This window comes from Delphinapterus leucas, chromosome 20 (assembly GCF_059928025.1).
Source record: "Delphinapterus leucas isolate spDelLeu-1000000601 "Yukka" chromosome 20, BTC_Dleu_Yukka2, whole genome shotgun sequence".
NCBI classification, from domain to species: domain Eukaryota; kingdom Metazoa; phylum Chordata; class Mammalia; order Artiodactyla; family Monodontidae; genus Delphinapterus; species Delphinapterus leucas.
In genome coordinates, this window is record NC_143148.1 from 15,607,688 (window position 1) to 15,626,237 (window position 18,550).

The following is an 18,550-nucleotide window of genomic DNA, read 5'->3' on the forward strand; positions in this document are numbered from 1 at the left end:
TGTGTATGAATCTATAGGTGACTACTGGAATGTCTTCCTAACTGCCTGATTACGGTGAGCCTGGGTTTAAATGTGTAAATGTGCTTTTCTTTTATATAAGTAAATGGGGCTTACACAAATAGCCACCCGCAATCATGATCATAAACACATACAAACTCCATTTACACATATGGCCAATGCACAAAATTACAACGGTCACAAAAGCACGAATCCAGTTGCTGTCACAACAAACAGCCAAATACCCTTAGTTATGAGACTAATTTCCGTCACGCACGCACAGACTAATCTACTCTCCCTAGGTCTGCTCCCGCACTAAGAGGCCTAACACTCCAGACACTCCTCTTGCCCGCTCCTGGGGCTACAGGATTCCTCACCTTCAGCATCCTCAGGAGGAGCTCTGGTCCAAGTTCTGATTGGACTTCCCGGCGAAGCCGCACGCCGAGCCCTGCCTACTCTACCCGTAAGGGGAAGCCCTCAACTGCCTCTGCGGCCGACCATTCAACCGACGTTCTGACCGGAAGTAGCTTTGGAAAGCCGTGTCCTCTGGGAAACTTAGTCCTAGAGGAAGGAGCCCGGGAGGCTAAAGAGGTAGGTCTTCCGCCCGACTTCCGGCCGCACCTGCGCTGTTTCACTCGGGCTTGGAGTGACGACACAACCACCCAGTTTGCGTGGCTCACACCTTGGTTTGGGGTCTGAATTCGGAACCTCAGACTTCTCTGGGGACGGATTTCAAACCTGACACGGTGGCTGTCCCGACCCTCCCAATGTGCACGTTCGCGGGCTTAAGAGAACTGTTGTCTGGTGCGGAGTGATCCAGCCTCTGGATGGTTCTCTCCGCGGTTGCGATGCGAGATGTATTCTGTGAGTCCGTTACGTACGCGGGGGTGCGTCTCATCGACAGGCAGATGATTATGTGACACCGACTGTGAGGGTGTCATGCGTGAGGAAATCTGTATGTGAAAGTGGATGTGCTACATATTCGTGTAGGTTCAAGCAGTGAGCTCGGCCACGTGCAGTGATTGTGAGGTGGCAAAATATGATGTGACTTACCTGTCAGTGGTGCTTTGAGACCGTGTGATTGATTATGCATGCTTGCGAGTGGCGCGGCTGGCTATGCTGGCAGTGACCTCACAACGTTCTGTGGAAGGCTGTCTGTGCTGGGTCCATCTATGACTACCGGAAGGGTTTAGGTGTGGCGAGTGTCCGCAGGTTAATTTCACCAGCGAAGGGAGGAAGCTGGTCTGTTGGAACTAGGAGGGACCCAGTGGATGAATCACAGATCCCTGGGGCAGGCGAGCTGGTCCTGAGCCGTTCGTGGGTGGGGTGTGTGTGTGTGAGGTGACATTGTGTGTCTAAGTGTGTGTGACAGGCTGGAATTAATCCAGAGGGGTGGAAACTAGTACGATTATCTGCGATAAGGGACACATCTATGGTAAAGCTTTTTAATCTTGCTGAGGCCAGAAGCTCCATCTCTTAAGTGTGAGGAAATATAGTATCTGTGAGAACATGTGGTTTGTGACTGTACCTTAGATGGTTTGCACTTGAGCCTATCACTGGGAGGGGTGTTGAGTGAAATATATAAAGTATGTGAAAGTGGTTTGTGACTGTACCCAAGTCTCTGCATATGGCAGTAAAAGGGCTGGTGATTATAACGTTGTGACTTTGATGTTTTGAGTATGATTGAGTGGGAGGTCATGCAAGAGATTTGGTAAAGGTGTTTTTGTGTTAGAATGCAACTTATGCAAGTTAAGATCTGGATGGAAGACAGTGTGTGGTTGTGATCTGAATTTAGAAATTGTGAGAGACTGCAATATTATGTGTGTGAGATTGAGCAGAGGTGATACCTACTCTGAACCTCACATATCTCTAAAAAGATAATAATGGCTAAGCTTCCTGAAGCATCAGAGTTACTTGAAAATTTAAATTTCCAATGGAAATTCTTTTAAATCTAAGAAGAATTAAAACATGACTTTAAAAATATGAAATAATTTATTGTGATGAAGAATGCAAAATGACCATGAAAGGTTTTTTAGTTGGTTTGTTTTTTAATTTCTGTTATGTGGTTACTGGGAGTATGGTTGATATTCTTTGGTGGAAGTGAAATAGATGGGAAGTCTACTAAATTCTTAACTTGATCTGTATAAGTGGAAGAGTTTTAAGTCAAGAGCTTAACTTGAATAATAAAAACAGAGAGTCATGGCTTAACTTGAATAATAAAAACTTGACTTGAATAATAAAAGCTTAACTTGAATAATAAAAACAGAGAGTCATGGCCGCTCAATTCCCAGACTTGACTCAGTGTGCAAACTTAGAACCCCTTTAATGAGAGACGCTCTCCATTGCCAAAAATGTATACTGTTAATTTTTCCCCTAAGCTTTCCCAAAAGAACCTACAGCCTTTACCAGGATAACTGTATGTTGAGGAAAAGGAAATAATCAGACCTATCAGGGATTACTGGACGATGGCTCTGAATTGAAACTAATTTCAGGAGACCCAAAACATCATTGTTGTCCACCAGTCAGAGTAGGCGCTTATGGAAATCAGGTGATCAATGAAGTTTTAGCTCAAGTCCATCTCACAGTGGACCCTGAACCCATCCTGTGGTTTTTCCCCCAAGTTCTGGAATGGATAATTGAGATAGACATACTCAGGAACTGTAAGAATCCCCTCACTGGCTCTCTGCCCTGTTGAGTGAGGGCTATTATGGTGGGAAAGGACAAATGGAAGCTACCAGAATTGCCTCTACCTAGAAAAATAATAAACCAAAAGAAACACTGCATTGCAGAGATTAGTGCCACTATTAAGGGCTTGAAAGATGCAAGGGTGGTGATTCCCACCACATCCACATTAAACTTGCTTATTTGGCCTATGCAGAAGACAGATGGATACTGGAGAATGACAATGGATTATCATAAGCTAAACCAGGTAGTGAATCCAATTGTAGCCGCTGTACCAAATGTGGTTTCATCCCTTGAGGGAATTAGCACATTCCCTGGTACCTGGTATGCAACCATTGATCTGGCAATTTTTTTTTCCTCTCCATCCCTGTTAATAAAGACAACCAGAAGCAGTTTGCTTTCAGCTGGCAAGGCCAGCATTACATCTTCAGTGTTCTACCTCAGGGCTATATCAACTCTCCAACCCTATGTTGTAATTTAGTTCATAGCGATCTCGATTACCTTTCCCTTCCACAAGATGTCACGCTGGTCCATTTCATTGACGGCAATATGCTGATTGGACCTAGTAGCAAGAAGTGGCAACTACTCCAGACTTACTGGTAAGACATTTATTTGTGTGTCAGAGGGTAGAAAATAAATCCAACAAAAACTCAGGGGCCTTCTACCTCAGTGAAATTCCTAGGGACCCAGTGGTGTGGGGCATGTCAGATACCCCTTCTAAGGTGAAGAAGGATAAGTTGTTCTTATCCTTATCTGGCCCCTCCCATAACCAAAAATGAGGCGCAAAGCCTAGGAAGCCTCTGGATTTTGGAGGCAACATATTCCTCATTTGGATGTGTTACTTCCACCCCTTTACTGAGTGACCTGAAAAGTTGCTAGTTTTGAGTAGGGCCCAGAACAAGAGAAGGCTCTGTGACTCTGCAACAGGTCCAGACTACTGTGCAGGCTGCTTTGCCATTTGGGCCATATACCCCAGCAGACCCAATGGTGCTTGAGGTATCAGTAGCAGATAGGGATGCTGTCTGGGGCCTTTGGCAGGACCCTATAGGTGAATCACAGCATAGGGCCTCAGGGTTTTGAATCAAAGCCCTGCCATCCTCTGCAATTAACTACTCTCCTTTGGCGAAACACCTTTCGGCCTGTTACTGGGCCTTAGTAGCGACTGAACACTTAACCATGGGCCACCAAGTTAACACGCGATCTGAGCTGCCGATCATGAACTGGTTGTAATCTGACCCACCAAGGCATTAAGTTGGGTGTGCACAGCAGCAATCCATCATGAAATGAAAGTGGTATGTTGATCAGGCCAAGCACACCCTGACAGCACATGTAATCCTCCTGCTGGGCAGAATTTCAAGCAGTGTACCTGGTTACTTATTTTTCTTGGAAGGAGAAATGGCCAGGTGTACAATTATATATGGATTCATGGGCTGTGGCCAATGATTTGGCTGGATGGTCAGGGACTTGGAAGGAACATGATTGGAAAATTGGTGACAAGGAAGTCTGGGAAAGAGGTATGGACCTCTCTGAATGGGTAAAAATGAAGATATTTGTGTCCCGTGTGAATGCTCACCAGAGAGTAACCTCAGCAAAGGAGGATTTCAATGAAGTGGATAGAATGACCCATTTTGTGGATACCAGTTTCTTTCCTCAGTCATCCTTGTCATCACCCAATGGGCTCATGAACAAAGTGGCCATGGTGGCAGTGATGGAGGTTAGGCGTGGGTACAGCAACCTGGTCTTCCATTCACCGAGGCTGACCTGGCTATAGCCACTGCCGAATGCCCAATCAGCAGAAGAGACCAACACTGAGTCCCCAATATGGCACCATTCCCTGGTGGCAGGTTGATTACACTAGACTCTTTCCATCATGGAAGGGGCAGCATTTTGTTCTTACTGGAAGAGACACTCTGGATACAGACTTGCCTTTATTGCACATAATGCTTCTGCCAAAACTACCATCTGTGGACTTGCAGAATGCCTTATCCACCGTCATGGCATTCCACACAGCATTGCTTCTGGTCAAGAAACTCATGTCACAACAAATAAGTGCAGCAATGGTACCATTCCCATGGAATTCACTGGTCTTACCATGTTCCCCACCATCTTGAAGCAGCTGGCTTGAAAGAACAATGGAATGATGTTTTGAAGACTCAGTTACAATGCCAGCTAGGTGGCAGTATCTTGCAGGGCTGAGGCAAGGTTCTCCTGAAGGCTGTATTTGCTCTGGATCAGTGTCCAATATTTGGTGCTGTTTCTCCCATGGCCAGTATTCACAAGGCCAGGAATCAAGTAATGGGAGTGATACCACTCACTATTATCCCTAGTAACCCAATAGTAAAATTTTTGCTTTCTGTCCCCACAACTTCTGTTCTGCTGCCCAGAGGTCTTAGTTCCAAATGGAGGGATGCTTCCACCAGGAGACACAATGATTCCATTGAACTGGAAGTTAAAGACTGCTACCCAGCCATTTTGGGCTCCTTAACCCTCTGAATCAACAGGCAAATAAGGGAGTTACTGTGTTGACTGGGGTGGTTGATCTTGACTACCAAGAGGAAGTTGGATTGCTACTCCACAAGGGAGGTAAGGAAAAGTATGTCTCAAGTACAGGGGAGCCTTTCCAGTATCTCTTAGTATTAACAGGCCCTGTGATTAAAGTGAATGGAAAACTACAACACTACTCAGGCAGGACGACTGACGGGCCACATTCTTCAAGAATGAATATTTGGGTCACTCCACCAAGTAAAGAACCATGACAGGCCGAGGTGCTTGCTGAGGGCAAAGGGAATATGGAATGGGTAGGGGAAGAAGGTAGTTATGAAAATGCCAACTACAACTGTGTGCTCACCTTCAGAAATGAGGACTGTAGTTGTCATCAGCATTTCTTCCTTATTTTGTTGTATTTGTGTATGTGTGTATAGTAGATATCTTTGTTTTCTTCCCTTTTTTATCCCTTTATCACTGTAACATAAGATGTACTGACCTTTTATCATTGTATTTAAGTATTATTCACTTTACATCATAATATTTAAGTTATGAGATATCAAAGAGAAGAGTAAATATCAACCAAGGACTTTGCATCCTCTTCTGGGCAGAGGATTAATGTGTTTTTCGGTTATCTGCAAGATATTTCTATGATATTAGGTGGAAGTATGACCTTGTTATTGTCTTTATTCGGAGATTAAGTATGGCTTAAGGAGATGCATATACGTGCCAGGTTGTCACGGGGTAGATCTATGATGACTAATTTTATGTATCAGTTTGGCTGCGCACAATGCCCAGATATTCGGTCAAACATCATTCTGGATATTTCTGTGAAGATGTTTTTTAGATGAGATTAACATTTAAATCAGTGAACTTTGAGTAGAGCAGATTACCCTCCATAATGTGGGTGGGCCTCATCGAATTAGTTAAAGGTCTCAACAGAACAAAGACTGACCTCTCCCAAAGCAAGAAGGAACTCTGCCAGCAGAGAGCTTTCAGATTTGAACTGCAGCTGTTCCCTGGGTGTTCAACCTGCTGGCCTGGCCTGCCGGTTTTGGATTTAACAAGCCTCCACAATCTCATGAGCTGATTGCTTAAAATCTCTCTCTCTCACAACCTTATGAGCCAATTCCTTAAAATCTCTCTTAATCCCCCCCCCCACACACATACACACACATCTTATTGGTTCGGTTTCTCTGGAGAACACTAACTAATACACTAGTCTAAGTATTTTACATATATTGTCTCATTTAATTCTCATGAGAACCCTGTGAGGGAGGTATCCTTATCATTCCCAGTAAACCGATTTTTCAAGTGAGGCACCAAGAGCTGAAATAACTTGTGAAATGTCAGAGTTCCTGAGAGATAGAAGCAGAATTTAAATTTCAAAGTCCTCAGCCTTTAACTGTTTAACTACTAGATTCTACCATTTTCCAACTCTATATCTTCTGCTCTGTATCCTGATTCCATGTCCTAATTATTGTGAATTCACAGGAATTCTGGGTATAAATGAATTTTTTCTAGTCAAGCTTATAGTTTTGAATCTCTTGATATTGGGTCCAAAAGGAAACTAATGGAGCAAGGTGATTTTCTCACAGGATATAGGGAATTATGGCTAATATTTCAGAAGTGAAATAAATCCCCCATCAAGAAAACAAAGCAGCAAGACCAAGCTGTGAGCCTCTTAGCTCTTCTTCTCTAGGCAGAACACCCACAGGCATGCTTAGAAACCACGTTTGTTGGAAGGAAACATAAATCATTCATATCCGACTGTGTTTAGAATACACTGAGCTGTAAATCTAACCTAAAGACTTACAACAGTGAGTTTTTTTCACCTATTTTTGAAGAAGTTCCCTTTAACAAAATTCCTTAAAGCATATATTCTAAAATCAATATTGTTCTTATAAATAAATTATACTTAAGTTTAAATTTCTGTAAGTTATCTCATTGTGAGGAAGTTCTGGAATTTATTAAACTAGTATATCCTTGCTGGACTCAGAAAGCTGAACCATGGGAGAGAAATTCCTTGTATATGCTGCCTAGCTCTTGTGTCTGATCCACCCTCCCTTTTTTCCCAGGGTAATATGGGATTAGGCTTTGTAGAGTTGGAGTGTTTTTGTCATTTGCAGGACTGTTGCTTCTGAAGATGTCCATCAAGTTCTCCCAGGTGGAAAGTAAGTGCCTGAACTCTGCTCGGAGGGATGTAACCACAAGGATGTGATGTTGGAGTCTGGTTTTGCCAGTTTAGAGTATTTCCCCTCATTGTTTATAATCTGCCCGCTGGAAGTATTTTCCTTCTGGAGGAAATCTCTGGAGAGCCTTTGAAGAACTGATCTGACATTTGTATAACTGGAAAGAAATAACTGCGTTTTGTTTTTACTGAGGCTTCATTTTCTTGACACCTAAGGTGACCTTATCTTCCTCTGGCCTTTCTCTTCCTCTTCCTTGATTGACATCACCACCACAGAGCCAAGTCCCACACCTTTTTCTATATATAGCACTTTATATCACTAAGCCAGATGAGATTTCCTCATTGGAAAAAAGGAGATAGCCCTGAATGGTAGAGAAAGCAGTGAGTAAACCAGCTCCAGAAAGAGAGATGTCATTGCAGGTAAAAGTTCAGCTGACGTGAAGCATCAGAACTTTAAGCTGAATCAAATTTTGAATTCCTAATTCCCAGTACTTTAGAAAGTGACTGTATTTGGAGATGGGGCCTTTAAGGAGGTAATTAAGTTAAAATGAGGCTGATAGGATAGGCTCTAATCCAATCTAACTAGTGTCCTTATAAGAGGAGATTAGGACATATAGAGAGATATACCATGGATGGGTGTGTAGGAGAAAAGGCCATATGAGGACACAGTGAGAAGGTAGCCATCTGCAACCCAAGAAGATACCTCAGGAGAAACAAGAGCTGCCAACTTGTTGATCTTGGCCCTCCATCCTCCAGAACTGTGAGAAAATTAATTTCCGTTGTTTAAGCCACCCAGTCTGTTGTATTCTGTTTATGGCAGTCCTATTAAACTAATACAGGAGTATTAGCCCTTTATCTGTGATAAAGATATTTATTTGTAAGCTGTCTTTTGATTTTATGTGTTTTTAGTTATAGTCAAATCTTTGAATATTTCAAATTTTTCAATATTTTCTTTTTTTTTTTTTTTTTTTTGCGGTACGCGGGCCTCTCACTGTTGTGGCCTCTCCCATTGCGGAGCACAGGCTCCGGGTGTGCAGGCTCAGTGGCCATGGCTCATGGGCCCAGCCGCTCCGCGACATGTGGGATCTTCCCGGACCGGGGCACGAACCCGTGTCCCCTGCATCGGCAGGCGGACTCTCAACCACTGTGCCACCAGGGAAGCCCCTCAATATTTTCTTTTACTGCATTTATTTTCTGAGTCATAATGAGAAAGTTCTTCCTTACCCGGAGGTTAAACTGGAATTCATCGATGCTTTCTTCTAGGGCCTATATGGTTTCATATTTTTACGTTTACCTCCCTGATCTATTTAGAGTTTATTCTTATGACAGGATGTGAGGTATGGATATAATTTTTTTTTCCAAATGGCAAACTGCTTGTCCCAGCTATGTACTTATATTTTAACTTTTTATTTTGAGATCATTGTAGATTTATATGCAGTTGTAAGAAATAATATAGAGAGATCCCACATAAACTTCACCCAGTTTCCCTCAATGTTAACTTCTTGTAAAAAAAAAAAAATCATGACCAGGATATTTATATTGATATAATACACAGTACTTCTTCACATTTTGCCAGTTTTACATGCACTCGTTTGTATCTGTGTTTCTGTGTATATTTGGTTCTATGCAATTTTATCACATATGTAGAGTCATGCTATTATAGACACTATATTGAGTAAAAGAGGCCAGACACAAAAGAACCTACTGTATGATTCCACTTATACAAAGTTCAAAAACCAGACAAAACAGGGCTTCCCTGGTGGCGCAGTGGTTGAGAGTCCGCCTGCCGATGCAGGGGACACGGGTTCGTGCCCCGGTCCAGGAGGATCCCACATGCCATGGAGCGGCTGGACCCGTGAGCCATGGCCGCTGAGCCTGCGCGCCCAGAGCCTGTGCTCTGCAACGGGAGAGGCCACAACAGTGAGAGGCCCACATACCACAAAAAAAAAAAAAAAAAACCAGACAAAACGAATCTACTGTGTTAGACATCAAAATAATGTTAATTTTGTGGTATACTGATTGGAAAGAGACATGAAGGGAGCCTTCTGGGATGTTGAAAAGTTTCTTTATCTTTATCAAATGGTGGTTGTATGGGCTTATAAAACAAATCACCAGGCTAGGATTTTAAGGTCTGGGCTCTATATTCTGCAAAAGTCTTATTAAAAAGAAAGGAAAAGAAATCATTTCTGGGACTACCCTGGTGGTCCAGTGGTTAAGAATCCTCCTTCCAATGCAGGGTACGCAGGTTCGATCCCTGGTTGGGGATCCCTGGTCAATCCCACATGCTGTGGGGCAACTAAGCCTGTGTGCCACAACTACTAAGCCCGCCTGCCACAACTAGAGACCCCGCACACTACTACTGAGCCCACACGCTCTGGAGCCCACGCACCACAACTAGAGCGCCTGCGCACCACAACTACAGAGTGCCACAACTAGAGAGAAGACCGCGCGCTGCAACAAAGAGCCCACGAACCACAACGAAAGATCCTGTGGGCCACAACTAAGACTTGAAACAACCAAAAATTTAACCATTTTTTAAATTAAAAAAAAAAGAAATCATTCATGTTCAATAAATGGCAGATCTATGTTTTGAATCCACATTTCTTTAACTACAAAACCAGTTCTCTTTCAATTCTGACTTTTATCCAGAAGCCCAGATTTTATTACATTGAGTGAAACCTGAACATGCATAATTTATTTAAACAATTTCCACTAGATTGGTAGATTTAAAAGACTGACGATGCCCTATATTAGTAGACTAGACACTCTCATACTGTGTTGTATATTGGTGAAAATTTAAGCAGGGCAATTAATAAAGATGTATAAGCAGGTTTTAACTACGAAAGCCTCATTGTCAATATTTCTGAGACTGTCAAAAAGATATAATTACACATGTGCACAAAAAGGAGTGTGCAGTAAAACACTGTATAATAATGAGGAAAAGCTGGAAAGAACTTAAATATCCTACAATAGGGAAACAGTTTAAAAAGTTATAGTATATCCAAACAGCGTACTCAAAAAATTATGGCACAGTTTGTCATCTGATGACATGAAAAGCTGTTCACTATATTAGGTTAGATGAAGAAGATAGATGACAAAACAGTATTACAGTATAATTCTGTTTTGAATTTCAAAATCCTATATGGCTATATCCATGTGTTAATTCACAGAGAAATAGGTGAGATGATTTGGAACAAATAAGCTCTTTCTAGATGAGCTTTACTTTAAGCTTTTCTGTATTCTTCAAATTTCTGAATTAAGAATCTAATTTTATAATCAGAAAAAAATAATAGAGCTAATCCCTCCCTCTTTGAGAACAAAAGAAATGATAGGAGATATGAATATAATACATGGAGTGTATTGTTGTAGTTGTTTGAATTCTGTCTTAAGAGGCCTGAACTTTCTTCATAGACATGAAGCCTTTCAAATGAGTGACTCAAATACTACCTTAAAGGTCCTAAATCTTGACTCCCAAGATTTTATACACAATGAATTCCTCTTACTGGTTGCCCCTCAACTAGGCTCAGATTTGCTGGCCGACCTCTCCACTAGCCTTAGAAACTAACAAGGAAACCACATTTGCCTTGGAAATCAATTAATTAATTAAATAATAAAACCTGCACATAGGAGAAGAAATGGGATTTAGGCCTGATGTGGTTAATTCAGACCATTCCCTTTGTCATCAGACAGAAAAGGAAGTTGAAAAAGTAACCTGAAGTATTAGGAGGATGACACTTTTGAAACAACACAGCAGAGATGCCCATTTCCATCTCCAGGAATCATACCAATCCTTCAAATAGCTAAGCACCCTAAAGAGTCACATTCCCCAATGAGTCATAGTGATGAAAGTTAAGATGACTCCAGAATGCAGATTCTGAATTGGAAAATGGAAAAGAGATATTGTAATCAGGGAGACCCAGTTTATTAGTTAAATAAATGTACATTGGTCCTATATCACACCTATATTGAACAAATTCTTGTGAGTGGGGTGAGTCACCTATACACACTCAGCAGAAGTCAATGCCACATTCTTGAGTCTACATACCCCTGAAATGACAGGAACCCATGTTCCCCTTAAGGTCCTGGAAGGGAATGTAAAGTTGGTGAAGACGTGGGAGTTGGACAGGAAGAAGAAGGAGTTGCTCGGGAAAGTTATTGGTTAAATAAATTATAAAATAACCATGTAATAGAACACTTAGATACAAAAATGCAAAGTTGTAGAAAATTTAGGATATGGAATATTTTCAAGGTATAACATCAGTAGAGAAATCACTTAACAAAGCAGGTTGACCAATACAATTATATCAGTATAGGGTGATAGAAAATGTCTAGAAGTTTAAACAGCAGTTTCAGATATCTATTGCTATGTAACCACCCCCAAAAGTTTGTGGCTTAAAACAAAACCATTAATTAGCTCATCATTCCGGGGGTTGGCAATTCGGGCTTGGCTTGGCTGAGCGGTGCTTCTGCTGATCTCACTCAGGTGACAGCAGCCAGCTGGTGGCTTGGTGGGGGCTGGAGGGACCAAATGGTCTCAATGAAACATCTGGCAGTTGTTGTTGTTAGCTTGGCCTCTGTCTCCAAGTGATCTTTTGTCTTCAAGCAAGCTAGTCTTAGCCTTTAGTACCTGGTGGTCTCAAGGCAGGAAGAGGGAAAGAGCAAAAGCTGCAAGACCTCCTAAGGCTTTATCTTGAAAGTCTCACTTCCACCACATTTTATTAGTCAAAGTACATCACAAGGCCCTGCCTAATTGTAACCTAACCATTTCAGGAGGAGAGCAAATACCTCCCTTTTCTGAAAAACTAAAACAAAGAGAACAACAACAAAATCCCTGACCTTGAGCTTGGTTTTCAGGTATGCTCTGTAACGTTTTCCTTTCCCCAGGGCTTTTCTTTCAGAGAGCTGCACTGCAGGGGAAGGGTGAAGAGAAGGGGAGTAAGGACTCATGAGACACCAGACCTTTCTTAGAGCATGAACTGGCTAAACTGGAAGAAATTCTTCAACACCACCCAAGCTCAGTCATCTACCACACACATACTCAGATGGAAGTAAAGGGGAGATGGGAGTACCACTAACCTTTCTTAGTATCAAAGGGAACGGCCAGGGTCACTGATAACCAGAGCTGAAACTTTCTCTAAGTTCACAGCAAGTTTCCTGGGGAGACAGCTTTGGAAATGATGTGGTTCTGAAACATGGAACTTGACCTCAGCTCCCAAAAGAGATCCTCTGAGGAAGGAATCCTACTCCTAGGCTTTCTACAGGTCTTCCTAGGACTCTGCCTAAGGGACACTCCCAGCCCCAAAACTCATTCCAAAAACAGGTTTGTGCTTTCTTGCTTGTATATAACCTTTATCCCACCACTCAAATATCTGACTCCCCTTTTTGTGACCACTTCTCTGCAGCTGTTGTCCTGGCTATAAAGTGGGAGAAAAGAGAAAGCAGTGATAAAAGGATACAGATACTAAGAAACAATAGAACCTAAAATTGGCCCCTAGGCAGGCAACACTTCACTGATACCCACTTTTGCGTTAAGCACTGGAGTCTGGGCACTGGAGGTGGAGGTGCTGACAAAAGCAGCTCAGGCCGTGCTTCAGTGCAACTCTGGTTAATACAGGCATCGTTGTCTTGACAGGCACAGATACACTCTCAGGGAGATCTTCAACAGATCGCCTCAGTCCCGACGTTAAACCAGAACTGCAGAAATGAAGCTCTACCCCGTGACACAACCAAACTCCGACCCGGTCACAAAATTAAAAGCCTCTTCCACCATACTACGTAACAACAGCATCGTCTTCTGAAGGGCGGTCTCAAGCCCCACAGTGTCACCTACCTCAACATCACAGCCGATCACGGTCACCCAAAGGGTCCCGCATCTTGCACCAGACACGGCCTCATCACCGCACACACACCCCGCCTCGTTACTGCCACAAACGCTCACACACTCTTATACACGCCTACACAGGCCTGAGCTCCAGGCTCCACACGTCCTGTGTGCGCCAGAGGGTGGGGGCTTCCTCACCGTGAGTGCCCGCCGTGCCCAGACTCAGGTTACCACTCGGAGCGCGACGACTGAGAGGACCTCAGAAGGGAATCAGAGATGAACCAAATATCAAAGTTCTTTTCAAAAGCAGCCCAGGGGCTGTGGGAAATGTAGTTCAAGGCCGCAAACACCCGGATGTCGAGACGGCGCGCCTGAGACGCAGCGGCGAAGAAGGAGCCGCGGAGACTCTTGGGAGGTAGAGCCCGCGCTGGAGTGCGCAAGCGCAGATGGCTGGCCAGTAGGCGAAGGTGAGCCTGGTGGGTCCTGCTGGCGCTGGGCAGGCTGGTGATTGTGGTACCCGGTGGGGATTGCCGAGCAGGGAGGTGGGAACCAGGACTGGGAAAAGCGAGGAAAGAAGACAGAACCTGGGCTGAGAGAAGGCCGGGGAGGAAAGCGAGGGGGGAAACAAGAACCTAGGCAGGGGAAGGAACTGGGAGCCAGGGCTGGGAACGCCGAGGCGGGTGTGAGCTCGGCCTGGCACACACAGGCGTTCTGTTTGTGTAGCTTTTTGTGCCTAGTCGTGTGTGTGTGTGTGTGTGTGTGTGTGTGTGGAACGTGTGTTACTCTGTGTAACGTTATGGAACCTATTGTTTATGAAAGTGAGAGGGTCTCTGCGTGTGTCTAATTTTTAAATTAGGTGCGAGTAGATTTGTGTTTGAGACTGTATGCGACTTTGGAGAGGCAACAGTAAGGGGTTTGTGAGTAAAATTTTGCAGCTTTGTGTAGAATTATGTAATGGGCTCTGAGAGATTATGCATGAATTGTGTCTATGGGATTAGGATTGTGTAGTGGATGATATAACTGTGAATATGTCAAATTTTGAAGTATTTGTGCACACAAGTAATTGCACAATTCACGTTGACTAGGAATGTGTCAGGCTCGTTGTGTGACTGAGATGGAGCATTTGAGAAAGTAGATGCAAGACTAGTTAAGTATGTATTATGTATTGTTTATACATATAAACATATTTATATTGTCTATGTATGTATATATTTATATTGTCTATGTCTATTGTCTATGTATATATTTATATTGTCTATGTATGTATTGTTTATATTGTCTGAATATTGTCCATTTTATATGCCTGTAGAATTTGACTCTGGCAATTAGACAAGTAAAAAAAAATAGAGATTTTAAAAACGGAGAGGAGGAGGTAAAATTAACATAATTTTCAGATGGAACAATTGTATATTGTGAAACCCCATATTGACTAATGACCAGTATGTTGACATAAGTAGAACATCATTAGGAGAACACAAAAAACTTTCTCCCATAACTGCTACTCTCAGAATTTCTATTTGGGTGAATTCCTGGACAGTAAAGTTTCAATAATTTCTTCAGTCATTATGAAGATAAAAAATCTGTTGAACATTTAAACACAAGATCAGTCTCATTTAGCTGAATAAAGTATTCACTGTAGAAATCAATACTTCTAAATTGTTCTTTTAATTTTATTTTATTTATTTTTTAAAATAAATTTATTTATTTATTTTTGGCTGCATTGGGTCTTCGTCGCTGTGTGTGGGCTTTCTCTAGTTGCGGCGAGCGGGGGCTACTCTTCGTTGCGGTACGCGGGCTTCTCATTGTGGTGGCTTCTCTGTTGCAGAGCACGGGCTCTAGGCACATGGGCATCAGTAGCTGTGGCACGCCGGCTCAGTGGTGGCGCTAGAGCTTAGTAGCTCTGCGGCATGTGGGATCTTCCCGGACCAGGGCTCAAACCTGTGTCCCCTGCATTGGCAGGTGGATTCTTAACCACTGTGCCACCGCGGAAGTCTCACTAACTTGTTTTGTTTTTTGTTTTTTTTTACATCATTATTGAAGTATAATTGCTTTACAATGGTGTGTTAGTTTCTGCTTTATAACAAAGTGAATCAGTTATACATATACATATGTTCCCATATCTCTTCCTTCTTGCGTCTCCCTCCCTCTCACACTAACTTGTTTTAAAAGCAAAAACTCTCCCTCCTGTTGGAAGCCTGCCGCGCTAAAGAAAACATGATCAGTTTCTTCTCTAATTCCTCAACCTCTATTTTGTCCCCTCTTTACTCCCTCTAGGTTGATAGTCTCCAGCTGGAATGGATTGGGAGCTGGAAAAGAAAAGTCAGGGACAAGAAGAGGCTAACATGACTGGTACCGTTATAATTTAGTGTAAGTCATATTTACCTTCTGAGAGACCCCACTACTGGGAACTTCCAAATACAGTTCCCTTTTCATGGGCATGGCCACTTCTCTAGATGCCTCCTCTTGGCATGCAGTGGCCCACCTACTCTGGTAGGTATTGTTCTCTCCCATCAGTCCTCTTGGACAGGATCCAAACCAACCTAGGCATGCTCCATCCGTGGGTTCCATCTGGAGCTCAGGTGATAATTAGCCACTTTAGTCACCACCACCCTGCTCCCCCCCACCACCACCCAAATCCTGGAAACATGTACGTTCCCCCCCAAATTCTCTCACCACTTTGATTTATAGTGGCATCAGGGTCTGAGGAGCCCCTTGTTTATTATAAGGGAGTGAGAAGCACCTACTTTTCTTCCCCCTAGAAAACTATGTTCTAAAAATAATTTGCTCTCTTAAAGAGACATTCCCTTTTCTCAGCCTCTCGAAGTAGGAGGTAAACTAATGGTAGCAAAACGTTGCAGTCAGCTACTTTACAAGACTTTATCTTAGAATGAGGGACAATTGAAAGATTGTTTTGCCTATCATCTTTGGGACATCTGCTGAGTCTGAGGCAGAAAAATTTCTAAGTTACCATCCTGTTCAAAACAATGACAACAGTTAGAAAACTCAGAGGTTTGCTAGAAAAGACATTAATAAATCAACAGGTTTCATATATGTGTCTGTGCGTATGTGTATATATGCATCAAAAAACTATGGAAAGTTGCCAGTGGCCATCAAAATATAAGATACAAAAGACACCATGATGTATAAAAAAATTTTTGATGGGACTCAAAAATTAAAGACTTAAATAAAAGGACCAGGGACACATGATAAATTGTCAAAACTCCCTAACATTTCATGGAGTTTCATTAAAATTTCAGTAAAATTTTTAAACTTTCTGAAGTTCTTAGGAGAAAATGAACAAGACAAAAATTGTTAAAGAAAAATAATGAAGGGGGAAGTAAGCCTACCTGGTACTAAAACATGTTTGTTTGTTTGCGGTACGCGGACCTCTCACTGTTTTGGCCTGTCCTGTTGCGGAGCAGAGGCTCCAGACGTGCAGGCTCAGCGGCCATGGTTCACGGGCCCAGCCGCTCCGTGGCATGTGGGATCTTCCCAGACCAGGGCATAAACCCGTGTCCCCTGTATTGGCAGGCGGATTCTCAACCACTGCGCCACCAGGGAAGCCCCTAAAATATGTTTTAAAACTGTAATAACTGCAGAGTAATCCTGGCAATTAAATGAACAGATCAGTGGAACTAAATACAAAGTCCAGATACACTCAAATATATAAAGGAAATAAAGTGTATGATAAAGAAAAACTATAAAAAATATTTTAAGTAATTACAGAATTAATTTCCTTCCTTTCAAAAAGATCTAATATCAATCCAGAAAATAAAAATAAGTTAATAGAAAAGTGAAAAAATTGAGACCTTTCACAGACAAGAAACTAAAGATGGATGGCGGTGGTGGCTGCCGTGGGGAGTTTGCTGCCTGGCTTGGCCTGGCTTTTATTTAAAAAACAAACAAAAATTAAGGTGCTTTTTAAACATTGTGAATAGAAGCTTATCTTCTCTCATAATAAGAAAAATAAGAACTAGAATCACAGTGTATACCTTGGCAAGCATCAGGAAGTTTGTATCCATGGTACTCATGAGGGTATGGGGTGACGAGAATTTTCACGTATTGCTGGTCATGATGTAAATGGTAGAGCCTTAATGGAGAACAGCTTGGAAGTAGTTAATAATAATAGGCAGGTTAGGAGAGAAAAGATAGTTCTAGAGAGGTGGGGGCTTGCCCAAAATCTAACCCATTACCCCAGGAGCCTGTATCTCTGGCTTTAGGGATAAAATTTTTGTCTAGCTTATTCTCCCCCCATATTGGTGTGGAATATATAGAGTGAACAAGCACCAAAGCAAGGGAAATGGAGTCAATCTTGAGTCGTAAGTCATAAGAGAGCTTAAAAGCATGTGTAGTGGCATGTGGCTTCTTTTCATCTTGATTTTGCCTTCTTAGGAACCGCCCCTTTTCTAAAGAGGAGCCCAAAGGAAGACTGGTCATCTCTTGCAGATCTCAAAACCATGGCTCAGGTGAGATGATGGTTCCTTTCTCCTTTCTGAAATAGTTTTTTGTTGTTGTTTTTAAGAATATTTGAGCATTTCCCTTTCTTGTACTAAAATCCTCCTGTTTATCTTCCCCTTCATGAAAGCAGTCCCCACTTGTTCCCATATTGGTCAGATAAGTTTTACCTCCCATGAGTGCTCCTTCTAATTTTAAGCAGTGTTCACACATTAAGTGGGTATAATCATTCAACATCTTTTCTCAGTGTTCTTCCAGAAGCAGTGCTAGAACAAAAATGCATTTCCTCAAATTAAATGAGAATATATTACTTCATGAACCTGTCTTGCAAAGATAAAAACAGGGGCTTCCCTGATGGTGCAGTGGTTGGGGGTCCACCTGCCAATGCAGGGGACGCGGGTTAGTGCCCTGGTCCAGGAGGATCCCACATGGCTCGGAGTGGCTGGGCCCGTGGGCCATGGCCGCTGGGCCTGCGCGTCCGGAGCCTGTGCTCTGCAACGGGAGGGGCTGTGGCGGTGGGAGGCCCGCGTACTGCAAAAAAAAAAGATAAAAACAGTCAAGATGGAGATGGAATTGATAGATTGCTATTAGTTAAGTGGCAAGAAGTCCTGTCTTGAGGCTTTGAGACTAGAGCTATGCTTTGGCAGATTGTGCAAAAACCAAGAATCCTGTATTTCTCCTCTCGGATCCTTGAGTTCTGCTCATAGCTGCTAATAATTCCTAAAAATCTGTGGTATGTGTTATAGATTTATTCCTATTTTTCAGTTTCTTCTAATTTTATGTTCACATGCGAGATAAGTAAATGAATATACTTAGATCACCATACTGAACTAGAAGTGTAACTCATGAAATAGTCTGCTCTTGATTTCAAAGACATTATTCTGGTTCTTTCTTTCAGAAAATTCATCTTTATTCCTGGA

General features: G+C 42.5%; 2 protein-coding genes across 6 annotated transcripts in view; one reads left to right on the forward strand and one right to left on the reverse strand.

The window, feature by feature from the left end:
- The window catches only part of ZNF461 (zinc finger protein 461), a 44,943-nt gene extending 31,397 nt beyond the window's left edge, over positions 1–13,546 (reverse strand). Inside the window, exon 1 of one of the 3 annotated variants that reach the window (XM_022586348.3) lies at positions 13,374–13,546. Coding sequence is in view for 1 of the 3 variants with exons in the window: in XM_022586347.3 (XP_022442055.1) it covers positions 375–383 (9 nt within the window). In the remaining 2 variants the exon portion in view is untranslated. Of the gene's footprint in view, positions 1–374; positions 8,341–13,373 lie in introns of those variants that run through there. The other 2 variants (XM_022586347.3, XM_022586345.3) reach the window with 2 other exon arrangements.
- ZNF567 (zinc finger protein 567) overlaps positions 12,495–18,550 on the forward strand; it is a 36,403-nt gene continuing 30,347 nt past the window's right edge. Inside the window, exons 1-3 of one of the 3 annotated variants that reach the window (XM_022586270.2) lie at positions 12,495–13,642; positions 15,450–15,542; positions 17,568–17,641. In XM_022586270.2, coding sequence (XP_022441978.1) covers positions 17,633–17,641 — 9 coding nt within the window. In that variant the 5' untranslated portion in view covers positions 12,495–13,642; positions 15,450–15,542; positions 17,568–17,632. Of the gene's footprint in view, positions 13,643–13,663; positions 14,327–15,449; positions 15,543–17,567; positions 17,642–18,550 lie in introns of those variants that run through there. The other 2 variants (XM_022586269.3, XM_089902240.1) reach the window with 2 other exon arrangements.